Source organism: Sesamum indicum, linkage group LG4 (assembly GCF_000512975.1).
Source record: "Sesamum indicum cultivar Zhongzhi No. 13 linkage group LG4, S_indicum_v1.0, whole genome shotgun sequence".
In the NCBI taxonomy this organism is placed as follows: Eukaryota; Viridiplantae; Streptophyta; class Magnoliopsida; order Lamiales; family Pedaliaceae; genus Sesamum; species Sesamum indicum.
In genome coordinates, this window is record NC_026148.1 from 9,839,167 (window position 1) to 9,856,010 (window position 16,844).

General features: G+C 37.6%; 4 protein-coding genes across 9 annotated transcripts; 3 read left to right on the forward strand and 1 right to left on the reverse strand.

Annotated features, from left to right (window-relative positions):
- Positions 130-3,582, forward strand: LOC105160458. Its single transcript, XM_011077833.2, has 2 exons — positions 130-381; positions 1,925-3,582. The coding sequence occupies exons 1-2, from the start codon at positions 289-291 to the stop codon at positions 3,230-3,232; spliced, it is 1,401 nt and encodes a 466-aa protein (XP_011076135.1). The 5' UTR covers positions 130-288; the 3' UTR covers positions 3,233-3,582.
- LOC105160459 (putative transporter arsB) lies at positions 6,330-9,759 on the forward strand. 2 transcript variants are annotated; one of them, XM_020693373.1, is made up of 4 exons: positions 6,330-6,500; positions 6,893-8,357; positions 8,465-8,654; positions 9,298-9,759. In XM_020693373.1, the coding sequence occupies exons 2-4, from the start codon at positions 7,119-7,121 to the stop codon at positions 9,561-9,563; spliced, it is 1,695 nt and encodes a 564-aa protein (XP_020549032.1). In that variant the 5' UTR covers positions 6,330-6,500; positions 6,893-7,118; the 3' UTR covers positions 9,564-9,759. The 2 variants fall into 2 exon arrangements, with proteins under 2 accessions (XP_020549032.1, XP_011076136.1); XM_011077834.2 differs by having other exon boundaries at positions 6,961-8,357.
- Positions 10,367-14,777, forward strand: LOC105160460 (mitogen-activated protein kinase kinase kinase YODA-like). 5 transcript variants are annotated; one of them, XR_002286962.1, is made up of 12 exons: positions 10,367-10,855; positions 10,958-11,428; positions 11,503-11,590; positions 11,748-11,810; positions 12,103-12,263; positions 12,358-12,433; positions 12,735-12,794; positions 12,870-12,977; positions 13,160-13,396; positions 13,476-13,506; positions 13,617-13,708; positions 13,895-13,909. XR_002286962.1 is itself a non-coding variant. In XM_011077838.2 (12 exons), exons 1-12 carry the CDS (start codon positions 10,608-10,610, stop codon positions 14,349-14,351), a joined length of 2,013 nt encoding a protein of 670 aa, XP_011076140.1. In that variant the 5' UTR covers positions 10,383-10,607; the 3' UTR covers positions 14,352-14,777. The 5 variants fall into 5 exon arrangements, 4 of the variants coding, with proteins under 4 accessions (XP_020549030.1, XP_011076140.1, XP_011076137.1 ...); XM_011077838.2 differs by lacking the exon at positions 13,476-13,506 and having other exon boundaries at positions 10,383-10,855; positions 10,958-11,229; positions 11,296-11,428; positions 13,877-14,777; XM_020693371.1 differs by lacking the exon at positions 13,476-13,506 and having other exon boundaries at positions 10,381-10,855; positions 13,178-13,396; positions 13,877-14,777.
- On the reverse strand, positions 15,901-16,626 carry LOC105160461. The gene has a single exon (XM_011077840.2). The coding sequence runs from the start codon at positions 16,624-16,626 to the stop codon at positions 15,901-15,903; it is 726 nt and encodes a 241-aa protein (XP_011076142.1).

Genomic DNA, 16,844 nt, shown 5'->3' on the forward strand with positions numbered 1-16,844 from the left:
TGTTGGGGGGAAAAATAAAATTTATAGTGATATGATGGGGTTGTATTTAAAATTCTTCAAAAGTAAGGGGGGTACAAAATGAATTAAGCATAATTTCGTGCCTTAATTTATAAAGGCCAGCATTTCTTGGTTGGTTTGTCTTAACCTCTTGAAATGCGCCATGTGATCTTGCGTAGCAACTCGCTCTTCAATTTAACTTCCGCCCAAAGCCACCGGGAAATCACATCAACCCGGCATCACATCGCCGGAAACTGACGTCTCCGGGCGGAGAAAACCGTGAAGATCACTATGACTAGCGTGCATAATAGCGCGGAAACTCTGAATGCTGCAGCAACTGCCATAGTTACAGCTGAAAACAGAGCACAACCGTCTACAGTTCAGGTGCATAGATAATTTAAACATGTACTTGTTAGTTACTGGTGTTTTAAACATATAAATCCCTATAAGAATGCACAGAAACACATGCGTGTGTGTGGGTGTTTGTGTGTTGTTTATTGTGTTGGTAAAAATTGCTTGATGTGAAGTTTCTTCCACTTTTGTGGGTTTCTGGGTTGATTTTGCCTTTTTGAACAATGGAACTTTGATGAGTTTGAGGTATTAAGATCAAATAGGATTGAAAATTTGAAGCTTTTTATTTGTTATGTGATGCAATTTTCACATGTAGCAGGGAACTTTTGTTGTTTGTGGTAGGTTGTGAAGACGGCCGAGATATTTAGTTCTGGATATGGCTTTTTGGGCAATAATTAAGAAGAAAGTTAACAGGAATAAGGAAAAAGGTGAATTTTGATAGTGCTGAAGCAGCTAAGTTTGACCTTGAAATGATGATTGCAAGATAATTTCTGAGTTTCAAGATTTTTTATTTTTATATTTTAAATTCTTAAATGTTGTGATCTTTAGTTCTGAAGTTTGTATGAGATGATAATCAGTAAATATGTGATACTTGGCAGAGGTATGAGCTCTTGGCCTACAATCATAACCTATTTTCTGGAGAGCCATTACTTGGTCTGCAGTTGGATATGCATTTGCAGTAACCCTGACATACTGAGTTTTAAAACATTTTTTTCTGGGGAGTTTAGCTATTGTTGCGTCTTGTTGAGTGAAGGAGAAAGGCCTTTTTCATGTGAACTCTGAGGTTGAGGCTATAATTCAGGGTCTGATACAAGAAAAATATTGAGCTTGCATATGGCTTCTTGTGGGGTTTAGTTGAAATAAAAGGTTCATAAATAGCTTGATCGCAGTTTGTTGTGTTGGTTGCGTTACGGGCTGAAGATATAATTTGTAAGAGCTCTGGTTTTATGTAGTAACTTGCAGCTTTTTAAGGATCATTTACATCTCATCTGTTCCGTTTTAGGCTTTCTGCAATTTAGCACACTGCAGAAAGTTTTTACTCTCAGTTCAGTTAGCAAGAGTGAAGCAATACGTGGACTTGTAGTGCAAATCAACTGAGCATTAATATTCTTTTGGAATTGACTGATACAGCATAAAAGAGCATCACGTTTGCCCTTAACAAGGAAATCAAGTATTTTTAATTGCTCTGAGTGGCTAAGCTTGGCAGCCGGCTCAAAAAAAATGCTCCTAACTGATTTGGAATCCTTCTATTTTAATCAGTCTCATTAAGGTTCTCAAGATTGTTACTTACAATTAACTATGTCAAGCATGTCGTCTAGCATCAATGTTGTTTGCTGAAAAAAGAAGCTATTTCACCTTGTCAACTGCAGCACTGGTGTTCACTTTTCTTGCCTATGATTTTAATTTTGTAAAATCCGGACTTATTGGTGCTGATTTTTACATGCTTGTTGTACGCTATTGCCTATACATTAGCTCTTAGATAAAAAGCTTTTCTCATCTTTTAATTCTTAATCACTGAAAGTTATGAAAAAAATCAGGCTTAACAACTAATAATGCCTGTTCATTTTCACCCCAGAAGAGAAGATGGGGAAGCTGCTGGAGTCTTTACTGGTGTTTCGGTTCTTACAAGCACAGTAAACGAATTGGTCATGCTGTTCTTATTTCTGAACCCACTGCACAAGTTGCTGTAGCTCCGGTTGTGGAAAACCTTAACCGTTCTGCCACTCTCATGTTGCCATTCATAGCCCCTCCCTCTTCTCCAGCTTCTTTTCTCCAATCAGATCCGCCGTCTGCCACTCAATCAGCGGCTGGTTTAGTTTCACTTGCAGCCCTTTCAGTCCACACGTACTCCCCAGGTGGGACTGCACCCATTTTTACTATTGGCCCCTATGCATATGAGACTCAATTAGTTTCACCACCCGTGTTTTCCGCTTTCACCACCGAACCATCAACTGCTTCTTTCACTCCACCTCCTGAGCCTGTGCAAATGACAACCCCTTCTTCACCAGAGGTGCCGTTTGCTCAGCTTTTGTCCTCATCATTAGCTAGAAATCGGAGAAACAGTGGGAATATGAAATCCTCATTGTCCCAGTATGAATTCCTAGCTTATGAATCACCAGGCTCAGCACTTTCATCTTCTGGAACCTCTTCACCGTTCCCTGATAAATGGCCTGTTGTTGAAATTCGCAGAGGGGAGGCTCCCATATTCATTGGCTACGAACACTTCTTTAATCATAAGTGGGGTTCAAGAGTTGGTTCTGGATCATTGACACCAAACGGTAGGGGATCCAGGCTAGGCTCTGGAGCTTTGACACCAAATGGTGGGCTTTCAAGGCTAGGTTCTGGAGCTTTGACACCAAATGGTGGGCTTTCAAGGCTAGGTTCTGGAGCTTTGACACCTAACGGAGGAGAACCACCATCTCGAGACTGTAACCTTCTGGGGAACCCAATTTCTGAAGTGGTATCACTTGCAAACTCAGGCAATGAATTGCAAAACTGTGATGCTGTTGTTGATCATAGAGTTTCGTTTGAATTGAGTGGCGAAGACATTCCAACTTGTGTTGTTAGTGAAACAGTCCCTTCACCTAAAATGGAATCAAGAGATCTACAGGAGGCAACAGCAGAAGTCACGAATCATAGCGACTTCATGGCAAAGGTCTCTGAAACCTATAGAAAACTTAGTAATGGGGAGACTATGCATGAAAACCATACCATCTCACTGGGTTCAAGCAGAGATTTCAACTTCAACAATGCAGATGGAGAACTCTCAGCCAGAATTGCCGTCGACTGTGAGTGGTGGACCAATGACGACGTTGTCGGGAAAGAATTAGCCCCTCGAAACAACTGGACTTTCTTTCCAATGCTGCAATCGGGGGTCAGCTGATGTCAAATATGTTCACATCCCTCAATCAAGGTTAGAAACTTGAAACAAACTTGAGACACTTGTACTATTTTGGATAGAGATTTTGCGATATTGTTAATTAGTCTCGTTAGTCGATTGTCCACTACGGACAAGAAGTTGTGTAAGATTTTAAAATTCCTGGATTACTATAGATCAAAAGGGACCATATAATGTAAATCTTTCACTTCCACACTCATTTTCCCACCCCAAATACAGCCAGACCAACAATCTTCTTTTTTAGTACAGCGTTTCAGGTTACATATGATGTCTGCAGAATAGAACTGAGGAAGGTATCTATCTTATGGAGCATAAATGAAATGGATTTTGTCTTACTATGTAAGGAGATAAGGTAGGCAGGCAAAGACGGGGGATTACAGAAATCTGTCACAGTTTTTCACTGAAACAAATGTTTAAGGATTGGGATTGGTCCACCATCGGAGTTGATTGGGGTTTTCCACTATCCTGTTGCAATCATTACAGTTTGGCCAATATGATTATTCTCGTGTGTCTGTATGTGTGTATGGAATAAATTATAAAGATTTTTTCTTAAAAAATTGTCCTAAATAATATCTCATCATTGATTGAAAGATTATAAATACACTTGAAACTAATGACCCTTTTTGCAATGAGTTACTCCAATAGGTATTTATTAATTAATCGTTAATATAAAAAATATTATAATTGTTTTATATCAAAAGTTGATCGTCTATAGCATGAGGGAGAAAAATGAGGAAATAAAAAATGTTAAATTAAAGAGTTTGTATTAAGAGACGGAGATTGGATGTTAAAGACAGAGAGTTGGGGTATGGATACAGCTCACCTGATGCAAGCCTTTTATTTTTATAGCCCAATAATTGAACAAGGGTCCTTCCTTCTCGACCTTACAATCACTAGATCAACCCTTTTCTTTTTTTCTTTTTTCTTGCCCATAAAATAACAACTTTGATGGAGTTTTCCAGTCCACGACCACGACTCTATTAAAATACGCGTCTTTTTCTTTCTTTCTTTTTTTATGCCTAATAATGTTTAGGCTAATTACAACCACCTTTTATAAAATTTAATATAATTATAAATATTTTTTAATTGTCTAAAAAATTATATAAAAAACATTGATTAGGGTTTCATCTAATTTTTATAATATACTGATTAAAATACCCTTTTGAATTATAAATTATAACTTTTTATATGCATTTTCTTTAAATTTTCTAAAATTATGTACTAATATGTCCTATGAATTATTTACTTTAAGCACTCTCAACTTTTTTTTCTATATTTTCTCAAATGTGTGTTCTTTCCTTTTAAAAAAATCAGTAAAGATAAAATAATCAATTCAACCTCATCATTCGGGGACTATATAATTATTTTTACTTGAGCGGAGTTTTTATAATTTTTCATACTAATAAAGAGATATTCGTAATTATATCAAATCTCATGCTATGTAATATAATTTGCCATAATGTTAATTAAGCTTGAATTATGTGCATGTATATGCTTCTACTCATTGGTGTTGATCAATCAATTTCGCTGTTACAAATAATTAATTAGAAAATTTATTTCAATCAATTTAATGATATATGATAGGGCGTATAAAAGTTATAAAATTTTGAAATTCTAATAAAATATTATAAGTTAGTTAAAGTTTAAATATTAATTCTGTAGAATTGCAAGACGAGTAATAGTTTTACGAGCGATGGAGTATTAAAAAAGTACGTAGATGACAAAACTTGATCGCACGCGCCGACCATTATCTTAAGGACCATCTCTTCACTGATTCATCATTAATTTATATATTTCAGGTAATTGCAATAATTCGTTATTTTTTTATCTTGAGAACACGATTGATAGTTACAAATACGCCCTTTTGTCAGCGGTCTGTTTATATAAATTATTTTTATTTTTTTATGTAATTATTGATTGTCTAAAATCAGAGATAATTTATATAATGATGTGATGTTTTTAGAGAGTGTATATATAATTTACAAAAAAGCAAGGGTAATTTGGTAATGATGTTGATGTTTTTGGGAGTGTATGTGTAGTCTCCTAAACAGTAGGAATGATTTGTATAAATGATGTTGACGTTTTTTATGAGTGTATATATAATTTTTTAAATAATAATAATTTATATAAATAGATGATAAGTCAGTATAAATATAATTATCCTTTATAAATATTAATGAATATAGTCCATGGCATTAAACTAGTATGAATTTTGCGGTCCCAAATTTGAACTTACTAACAATGAGATAGAACTTTGCCATTGCATATTTAATTTGTTTGACATTTTATTACAAGTTTGTGTACCACAAGGCACATCTACGTCCTTATCATACCTCAATTTATTACAATTTATTGTTTTTTTTTAAAAAAAAAAATTTAATAAAACAATCATTATATTAATACATTAATATTCGATTAATACACCAATACATCTAATACTAATGAATACAATAAAATCCCATAAAGTAGTCATAATACACATACATTTTATAGGACTTGAATCGTGACTTCGAACTTGTTCATAAAATATCAATTTTAACTCTACAACTGAATATTGTTAGTTCAGAACTATGTTTGATTATGTATGAAATAATTTACATTTGATTTCTGAGGTTGTAAATGAAATGGAATTAGATAGTCTTTCAGTGTTTCAATACTTCAGTAAGTTGGAATTTGTGAATTGGGAAAAGTACTCAGAACTCAGGCACCAACTTTCTGGATAAGATCGCATGTATGTTTGATATGCGAAAATTCTAATTTAATTTAAATTTGATTGGGTCTAAATATATGACAAGTTTAATATATTTATGGAGTAATAAGTGCATAATTTAACCATATAATTTGATTAGGAAAAATTTTAGCTAAGAATTTTCACTGCTCGGTATCCTATCTCCAGCTCCCCGTTGCCAGTTGACCTGTGGACTGGCAGCTGTGAAAACGTCCCTGGCAATATCTGTTTCTCAGAATATAAAATACACGGAGCAGCCAGGAATCATGTGTGGTCTGACGTGTGTTGAAAAGCTTGTCCCCTGTACAAACCCAAAGCCACGTATTCTTTACTGTTTTTTTTGACATTCTATTTTCCTTCTTATCATTCATATATTATATATCCAAAAATGGCTGACTACAAGTATTTAATAGAAACCATGTAGAAAAATGGTAAATTAAATGCCATAAGAAGTGACCCTTTTCAGTTCCAACGTTGTGGGGTGGATTTCACAGACAGTGGAAAGTTCATCTTTTTCCTGTCCAGGTGATTTAATGTAGTGATGTTAGTTAATTCTTTTCCTTTTCAGTCTTGTAATGATTGGATGAGAAGTTTATGGATGTGGTTTTTCTGGGTTGCTTTCAATTTGTTGTGTAAGTATCAACTTTGATGTGTGTTTCTTGTTCTTTGACTTTGCTAAATTCATAGTATTTCAATTGCAGTAGGTGGTTGTAATAATCATTATCTGGGCTTGAGCATGTTTGTGCCTTTAATGATTAGTTGTCTGTACGTCTTTGATTTGTTGTTGACATTCTTGCACATTTGATGAGTTGTTTCTGTTATGAAGTCCCAATGGGTAGATGAATTTGGGTGATAAGAATTCTTTCTGAGTTATATTTATACTGGTTGATGTTTTACTATGATCTGCATTGAATCAGTTTCTAGGATTTCAGATTTGCGTGGTCTTCTGCACTGAATTACTTTGATGGGATTTCAAATTTTGCAGAACATTGTGTGGAATATAATTTGAGGTTGTCAGGATGAAATCTTCTTAAGGTTTTGTTTGGATTATGAAGTGAAAATCTACTGTACCGGGGGAGATATGCAAATTTGGTTGAAGTGTTAAGTGAATAGGCTTGGGATTTATTGATTAAGCTGTAAAACATGGTGATGGCTCCTACTGTCAAAGTGGTTCTTGGCTCAATTGCCTTTGCTATATTCTGGGTATTGGCTGTTTTCCCTGCCGTTCCATTCTTGCCCATTGGGAGGACGGCAGGGTCTCTGCTAGGAGCTATGCTAATGGTGCTCTTTCGAGTCATTACTCCTGATCAAGCCTATGCTGCTATTGATCTTCCAATCCTCGGTCTACTGTTCGGGACTATGGTAGTTAGTGTCTACCTTGAAAGGGCAGATATGTTCAAGTACTTGGGCAAATTGCTATCATGGCGAAGCAGGGGAGCCAAGGACTTACTTTGTCGTATCTGCCTGATTTCTGCCATATCCAGTGCCTTTTTCACCAATGATACGTCTTGTGTTATATTGACTGAGTTTGTATTGAAAATTGCAAGGCAACAGAATCTCCCACCTCATCCATTTCTATTAGCCCTTGCCTCTAGTGCAAATATAGGATCGTCAGCAACCCCGATAGGGAATCCTCAAAACTTAGTTATCGCTGTCCAAAGTAAGATTAGCTTTGGTAGATTTTTATTTGGCATTCTTCCTGCTATGCTCGTGGGAGTTTGCATCAATATTTTGATCCTGTTATGCATGTATTGGAAGTTGTTATCTGTTCAGAAGGACGAAGAAGATGCTGCGGTCGAAGTTGTTGGTGAAGATGATGTAATTTCTCATCGGTTTTCTCCTGCAACAATGTCACATCTTACATCCACGAACTCCCAAGATTTACAATCTGTGTTGGAATCAATGAATATCCATAGCTCTCCTAATACAAATGAGTCAACACTCAGGAACCGTGGCAATATAGCTGAGAGCAACAGTATTCGAAGCACTCCTAGTGTCAATGGTCACACGAATCAAACTGAGGGACTAGGGGACTTGGGCTACATTGGTGAAAGTGAAATTCAAAAAGTTCCTAGTGCGGGGTTAGGATCGACTGGAAATTCAGATGCATCAAAAGAAGTTGGATATTCTGGACCTATACATTCAAAGAGGAGCTCCTCTGTGAATGGAGTCGAGCATGGGAATTTTATAGAGTTCGCAGAAGAAAGATTAGGATTTTCCAAGAAGTGGAAAAGGGTCTTATGGAAGGCATGTGTTTATCTTGTTACTTTGGGAATGCTAGCATCTCTGTTGGCGGGTCTGAATATGTCATGGACTGCAATTACAGCTGCACTTGCACTCGTCGTTCTTGATTTTAAGGACGCCAGGCCTTGTTTGGAAAAGGTGACATCAGTTCCGGAATTCGTATTTACCTTGATATTCATTGATAATACCTGCGGTGATCCTATTTGGAAGGATTATTTATATGATTAAATGTCTTTGTTATCCAGGTATCATATTCGCTTTTGATATTCTTTTGCGGAATGTTTATTACAGTCGATGGGTTCAACAAAACGGGAATTCCAAGCACGTTATGGGACTTCATGGAGCCTTACGCCAAAATAGATCACATTGGTGGAACAGCAGTTTTAGCAGCTGTTATAATAGTCCTCTCCAATTTGGCTTCTAATGTACCTACTGGTATGTCCATTCCACCTTGCTACTTTTTGTGTGTGCTTCCATCTGCAATCTTGCAAACTGCAGATTTAGAAATTTCTCGGACATGAACTATGCGACTACTTACACAGGAAAGAGACAAGTGCTAACGATTGAAGTTGAATCAAGGAGGTCTTTGAATCCATTATTTTTGCACATACCCTAATGACTTTTTGAAGCAGAATTGTACTCAAATCTAAAAAGCCTCCATCAAGTGACAAAACTTCTAGTCTAGTGATTCATTGCTCTATTCCTTGAAGATAATGAAGAGAGCCTGACCTAATGCTACACTTTATTCAACTATCATGAGTCCAACTTACATGGCACACTATGCCGTAAACTTCATTGCTAGGTTCAAATTTGCAATTTTACATGGTTATAAAGGTTGCCTAGTTATATATGGTTGACGGGTAGAAGTGTGCATATTTTATATTAGTAAGAGAAACTTGCGCGACCGGGAAGTAGGAGCAATTCATCTTCCAAAAATATTCATGTTGTCATGTTTAAGACTTTTTTCTTATAGTTGAGCGCGTTTCACAATCTGTTTTGTAAGTCTTCGATGATCATTCTTGAACCCTGCAAATGCAAGAGCTAGAACTGTTAAATTCCTGCTTCTGCTTGTTTTCAGTCCTGCTTCTAGGAGCTCGAGTGGCGGCTTCAGCAGCCACGATATCTCCTGCAAGTGAGCAGAAAGCATGGCTAATCTTGGCTTGGGTGAGCACAGTAGCCGGAAACCTTTCCCTCTTGGGATCAGCAGCCAACTTGATCGTGTGCGAGCAGGCTCGTCGGGCTCAACACTATGGCTACAACTTATCGTTCTGGAGTCATCTCAAGTTCGGAGTTCCCTCGACGATCATCGTAACAGCTATGGGCTTGACCCTCATAAGAGGGTGATGCCTAATACTCAGTCTGAGAATCTTCGGAGTCGTTATGTTGAAGTAAAACTCTTCATTGTCGATACAGCGTATGATAAATAGAACATAGGTTTACAAGCTGTTTTCGAATATTTTTTTATATTCTTCTTTTCAAGAACTTATTTATGCTGTATAAATTCATCATTGTATGAAAATGATTTAGATGAAACCTTAAATCTCTTCAAAACCTTAAAAGTATGATTATTTACCGTATTTATTTGATCATACCATCTTAGCAAGGTGCAACGCATATGAGAGATTTCAACCTAATTAGAACTTCTTAAACTTAAATTGACACTTTCTAAAAGTTATAATCCTAAATTGCTATCTTAAAATGAACCTAGAATAAAAATTCACCGCCTCTTAAGAAACTTGATCAAATTATCCCTTAATTCTAGGAGATAATTTTAATTGTGTTAATGGTTTCAAAAATAATTTCTCATTGAAAACTTTTGCTTATTTGTTCTTTTTTTTGTTTCTTGAAGTCTGCTGAGCGTCGTACATAAATATGATAATTTGAGTTAAGAAAATTTATTATAAAACGAGCATATATACGAAGCAAGCACATTACTATATGCAACTACTGTACCAGAAAATGAAGTGAGATTTACCTTTTGTTAATTAACCAGCCATAGAATCTTGAATGACATCTCTTTCCATGCATGTACACAGAGCCATCTTTACAGAGTGGAGCCGCAAACCTTAATGCATGTCAGTGAATAAGTGCTATTTTTGGACGAAATCCAAGAAATTAGAACTCATCAAATGGGATTTACCGCTGAAAAAGGTGAGGTAACAGCTGGGGATCTTCCGTCTGTAGCAAGCATTTACCGGTTGACAAGTCAATTTCCCTGAGTTTGTTGACGTCAGAAGCGGATGTACATTGAGCGTTTACATTTCACTTTCAAGAAAATAAGACGCGGAAGAAAACTGGGGGATTCCGCGTTACAGTTGTCCACATTACAGTACTGGGGTGAATTTGAAGTTGAGATACCGAGGGCTGAATCTTGAAGGGGGAGAAGAGATGTCTATGATATATGACAACTGGGAGAGGCTTGTGACTGCTGTTTTGAAGAAAGAGCGGCTTTGGCAACTCTTTCATGATCAATCGAGGAGCCCCAGCATCAGCTCTGAATCATCTGGTTTGAGTTTCAGTTTCGGTTGCGGTTCTTCAATTGAAGATGCGCCATTTTCAAGCCCAGAATGGTCAGCTTCTAAACAGAAGGGAAATGATGATTTTGGTACTAAAACAGCTGCATCCACCTCTTCAAGGTGAGTTCTTGGAATTATGTTCTTTCTCATGATTTCTAATGGGTATGTAAAAGATTGTACTTTTTTAAAACTGAATTTGCTTCTGTCTTTCTGTTTCTGGAGCACTCTTGTTGAGGATCAGTCTCTCGGGAACCTGACACGCAATAAAAAACTCACCTTTACACGTTCTTGGAAACGGGCTCTAAAGATCGAAGTGCCTAAACTACAACCTGAGTCTCATGTTGCCTGTAATCGTGCTCAAGACACCTCAGAATATTGCCGGAATATTAGTCCTAGAATGGGAAGTCCCACCTCTAGTTCCAGAGTTCATCCAAGAGCTGGAGGGGGGCACAATAAACCACAGACGAATTGGCCTGATGAAGCAAAGCAAAAAGGTCACCCCTTGCCCCTTCCTCCAGTTGCAATTTCCAGTTCCTCACCAGTTTCTCGTCTGAATTCAGCTGCAATATCACCTACATTACCATCACATAGTCCAGAAAGAGCAGGAAATCTTAAAAGCCCAGGCACACTTTGGAAAAAGGGGAAGTTGCTTGGTAGAGGAGCACTGGGAGACATCTACCTTGGTTTTGATAGGTGGGCAATATGGTAAACATATTGAGGATTTGTCTTGTTTCTTCATCTTATAGTTTGTCTTTTGTTGGTTTCAGTGAAAAAGGTGAAATGTGTGCCATGAAAGAGGTTAAATTATTTTCTGATGATGCAATGTCGAAGCAAGGTGCAATGCAGTTGGAAATAGTTAGTCTTCTTGGCCTTTAGATTGATGAAGAATCTTATTTTGTCATACATGTAGTCAATTGTCTTTTCAATGCTAATTCCAACTGTAGCTTCCTGTCCATTTCTTTACCTCTTGTGTCAAAGAACAATTTCTTATAATCATCTCTGTTCCTTACAGGAGTTGACTGTTTTGAGTCAGTTAAGACATCCTAACATTGTGCAGTATTATGGAGCTGAAGTGGTCAGTTTTTCTCCAGCAACTGTAGTTGTTTCCGTTCATAATCATGCAGCTTTACGTGAACTTTCTATTTTTCCATGTGTAAAGCTTGGCTACAGAATCTGCATTTGTTATTTACTGAAGGTTTTACATACAATTTCTTTTATTAGTCAAGAATTTGGAGAAAACTGTTGGCAAACCGTATTTCTAACGGAAAAACTATTGCCGTGGGTGATGTAGTTCAAGTTATCTTGTTTAGTCTTGGTGTTGTTTTTATCGATCTTCCACTGTCATTGAATTTGTTTTCCTTGATCAGGTGGGTGATAATTTATATATATATTCTGAATACGTATCTGGCGGTTCCATCTCTAGGATTCTGCAAGAATATGGAAAACTAGGAGAATCAGCCATCCGCAGTTATACTCATCAAATTTTATCAGGGCTGGCATATTTACACTCCAGATGGATTTCACACAGGTAAATCTGATTATGCCACTTTGGATAGCGTGTGGCTTATTCGTTCATTCTTGAATTATTTTGGCCATGCACTTATGCTACATGCATATTGCAGAGACATTAAAGCAGTCACTATCCTTCTAGATCCAAACGGCAGAATTAAGTTGGGCAGCTTTGGCATTGAAAAGCACGTAAGTTGGGAATCTTCTTTGCCGTCTAGTCTATTGATATCAACTACAGAAAGAGATTATTCTGGGGAAATGCAGTAGTTTAGAACATAACTGTTTCAAGTTTGATCTTAGTGTCATCTCTGGTTGATTTATTCTCTTGGTATTCAGACATTAGAAACTGGGAATTTTGTGATGATCATGCTTCAAGAATTGTTACAGTTGTCTTTTAGGATCAAGAATGTTCCTTGCCTGTTCCAAGCCTGATCAAACATAGAATTTATGTTTGATATGGTGTAAAATTTCGACACTGACTGCTTTACAGATCATTGGGCAATCTCACCCATCATTGCTTAGGGAGAGCCCTTACTGGATGGCGCCTGAGGTTAGTGTAAATTCTCGATGTTCTGCAACCGAAGCTTCCATGGCTTGCATTAATTTCTTACTGGTTTTTGCTTAGGTCATAATGAATCCGAGTGTGCGCAATCCAGCTATTGACATTTGGAGTCTTGGATGCACTGTTCTGGAAATTGCTACTTCAGAACCACCTATGAGCCAGTTCAAACAGGTGTGTGTTCAGACTTTGACATCTCTCGATTTTTCATTTCTCCATTTGTTGTGTCCATGCAATTCTTTTCCCCAATCAAAGATGTCCATATTGAGCTTTTCAACGTCACAAAGTGCGTACTTTGGCTAGAATTTGATGCATCAATTTTGTTAGTTCAATACTCTCTGTGTCCTGACTGACAGGAAGTGGCCATGTTGAAGGTTGCATATCATAAAGAACTTCCAATGATTCCAGATCACCTCTCAGATGACTGTAAGGATTTTGTGAGGCATTGTTTGCAGTGGAATCCCAAGCATCGTGCTACAGCCGCTCAGCTTTTGGAGCACCCTTTTGTGAAAAGTTCATCGCCCTCGCAAAAACAAATACTGGTTTCGACATCTTCAGCTCATCCTGCAGTGCCAAATGCAGGAAAACCGGAGGTACTATCTTATATGCATCACATTACTTTGATCGGAGCTAAGATTCACAACTGTAATAGGTTTTATTCTCTTGGATCAGGAAATTATGCTTTCTGAAATCCATCACACTCGTATATCTTTTCATGCAAAAGCTTTGCAAAGCAAAAATTAATCAAATGCTCCTCTTTTAAGGTATGTGAAATTTTCCTGAGTTTTAGCGTTGGTTGTAATTCTTTTACAGGAATTTGATCATGCAAGAAGCTCTCACCATTGGGATTCAAGGAGACTAGCTAACCATTTCTCTAGAGCATCAAGAGTTACTTTTCGCCAAGGGTCTGTCTCTCAACTCCTCTCTACCCCTCTCATCTTTCATTTCGAACATATAGGAAAGTTATGTTTATGTTTACAAGAAATAGAAAATGATCATCAATTAGCGATGTGAAGACGTTTGTGATAGTTGCCAATAGCCTTCTCCTCTGATTCTATGATTGATGTTTCCAGTGATATCTATACTCCTAGGTTTCCGATAAGCCCACTGTCTCCAGTTGGGAGCCCTCTTCTACATCCAAGATCACCTCAACTCTTGAACGGCCGGCTATCTCTGCCATCCATACCGACCTCATCTACACTTATAAGTGGTGGGATTGGTGACACCTCATATACTCATTTTAATCAATCTATGTTACGGCAAGAGAATCGTCAGTCGCCAAAGCAATCACCCACAGACAACAGCCCTTCTTATTGGGACCCAGCCATTCTTCAAGGATTGTATTCTGGATTTCATGATTTCCAGGAACTAGCAGCAGCCTCTGATCAGGAGCTGCTTGGAGGGGCTGCTAATGGACAACTTTATGGACAACCAATGTTGGTTGATCGTGTATCTCATCAACTCAGTAACGTTTCTCTGAAGTTGAACCCATCTCGCCATCTGGATCCTTCCTCTCCATCGCCAAGCTTTCACATTGCTGGAGTATAAGTTGGTTGAACTGCCATTACTCTATGATGATCTTATTCTTACTCGACACCAGGGGCTTCCCAAGCATGCTCCTATCTCCACAGAAGAAAAGGGCAGTCAAGGATGTTATTCCTGTCTTCATTGTGACAGTACATCTAATAGTGCACAAACACTTGAAGAACACAATCAAACTCAGAAGAACAGAGATAAGATGGATGGTCATTAGTTGAAGAGAAAGAGTTTGAAAATTAAGGAGTTCAATAGTAAGAAGTGAAATGTGGCAACATCAGATGATAATTTGAACACAGTAGTGGAAAAGAGGAATAGGGTATTATAGAATTGTTCAATTTATAGAATGTAAATCTTTTACAAGACTTTACATTTGTCTATCAGTTTACAGATGAAGTCCCACAATTTTTTGGCCAATTCTTGGTCATTAGCTTGCAAGCCTGTTTCAGCCAAGTTACAGTCTGCATAATATTTGCCGGTCATGCCTTCAACATCTGGATGCAATGCCACATAGCATGTTGTTGCTGCTCCCTGTAAACCATTTTTTCACATGTCCACAAATCCAGGTCTCTATTGCACAAAAATAAAGGGGAGTCGTTAGTGCTCTACCCATTTCGTGGTAGAGTTGCAATTTTTTATTTATTTATAATATTTTAATAAATAATTCGTAAAAACTAATCACACGGCTATTCTACTCACACAAAATCCATATTGATTTTGACACACAATTTTTTTTATAAATACATGGATGGTCTATTATGCAAGTATGTGCTTCTTACTATCAAAGAGCATTTTGTTGCGAGATCATATTATACGACGACCCCGTTAATTTCAAACTCTAAACTGACTTTAAGTTTCGAAAGATTTTGCCTTTAACTAGTTTAACGGTTTTTAGCTAAGTCAACCACTACTAATCCAATTCAAGATACTTATTTAGACCCTTACACCAATCATTGCGAGATTATAATCAAATCAGCTTTAAATTGTCTAAGACCTCAACCCAAATCAATAATTACTACAATTTTTAACATGCTTCGCAGCAAAATTCACAAAGCTATTGTTTTGGATTCCGATTGCAAGGAAATTTTTCTTATGGTATATGATTGTTTATATTATTTTAATATATTTAAATTCAAAACTTAATTTACCAAAAGATAAATCAATAAGTTCACATAAAAGTAGTTATATATCCAAATTTGTATGGCTCAAACTCCTCCTCAACTTTCTAATCAATTTTCTCAAACCGTCTAAACTTTCCAACCAAACAAAAGACCTATTAGACTGATTGGGAAATTTTGATAAGCAAGGTATTTAACAATCCTTTAATTATAGTCTTAATTATAAATATATTTTCAACCCAATAATAAAATTTTGCACAAAAATCTCATAAGATACATTATACTTACCCCTTCGAAGAATATAATTTTACTTTGTACAGAAAAGAGGTATTTTTATAATAGCCTAACTTGAGGAGTATCCATATAATTTTCCTACTTTTAATTATTATCTTGAGGAGTATCCATTTACCCCTAATTACACCGCAGGTTCGAAGAACCCAACTTCAATCCTTAATTTTGGTCTTGGAGTAATATATCCTGAAAGCTTTTGGTAGGAAAACAGGCAACAAAAACCCAAACAGATTGAAGCACCAAAGCCCCATATTCGCCACTGCAAGACCTCTCCCGACGTACAATCTCCCCCCACTCCCACCATACTCAGCTCCTCTTGACATCTCACTTCTCAGCCACTCTACAATGGTGAAAATCCTCTTCGAATTGTAGAAAACCGGCACGAAAACACGAATCGGCAGCGAGAAATTGCCCAAAAACGAGATACCTTCCATGAAAACTTGGCTACATAACAAGAAAAGGTGGGGTGCTGCGCCATAGATCCCTTCTTTATCTCCCTCGAAAATTCCTTCTATGATGTAAGCTATTGGGAGAAATAGACCGAACACCGCAGCAACGAAGACGTAGAGGCCTAGAACCCTGTTGTTCTCGCCGAAGACTGGGGGCTCTGAGCGTGGGGAAGTGGGTGGAAATGCTACCTTTGATACGAAGTACACGTAAACAATGGAGAAGATGACGAAAGCGAAGTCCTCGGCGCTAACCAAGCCGCTGGCGGTGAGAACTAACGCCACCGCAAGAGCGTTTATATGATGGAAAGTGAGTGAACTCCGGCGGGTGGGCGGTGGGGGTTTGGGGGCGGCGTTGCTTACATCGGCTTCTTGCGGTTCTTGATCTCCAGGGAGAGTTTTGTCACTGGTTGGACCAATCCCTGCCGACATTTTGCTGGATATTTCAGTTGGTTTGAATGGTTTGTGAGTGAGGGGTGGAAGATGAAAGTCTAAATTAGGGGGTGAGAGATTTTTGTACTATGGCAAATGATGTCGGCCAGATGCTGAGCAATTTGTGGAGGAGAGTTGTAGCTTACGTCTTAGTGTTCATGCCACATATGCGTCTTAGTGTTCATGCCACATATGGCTGAGAGGTGAAAATTTGTGTG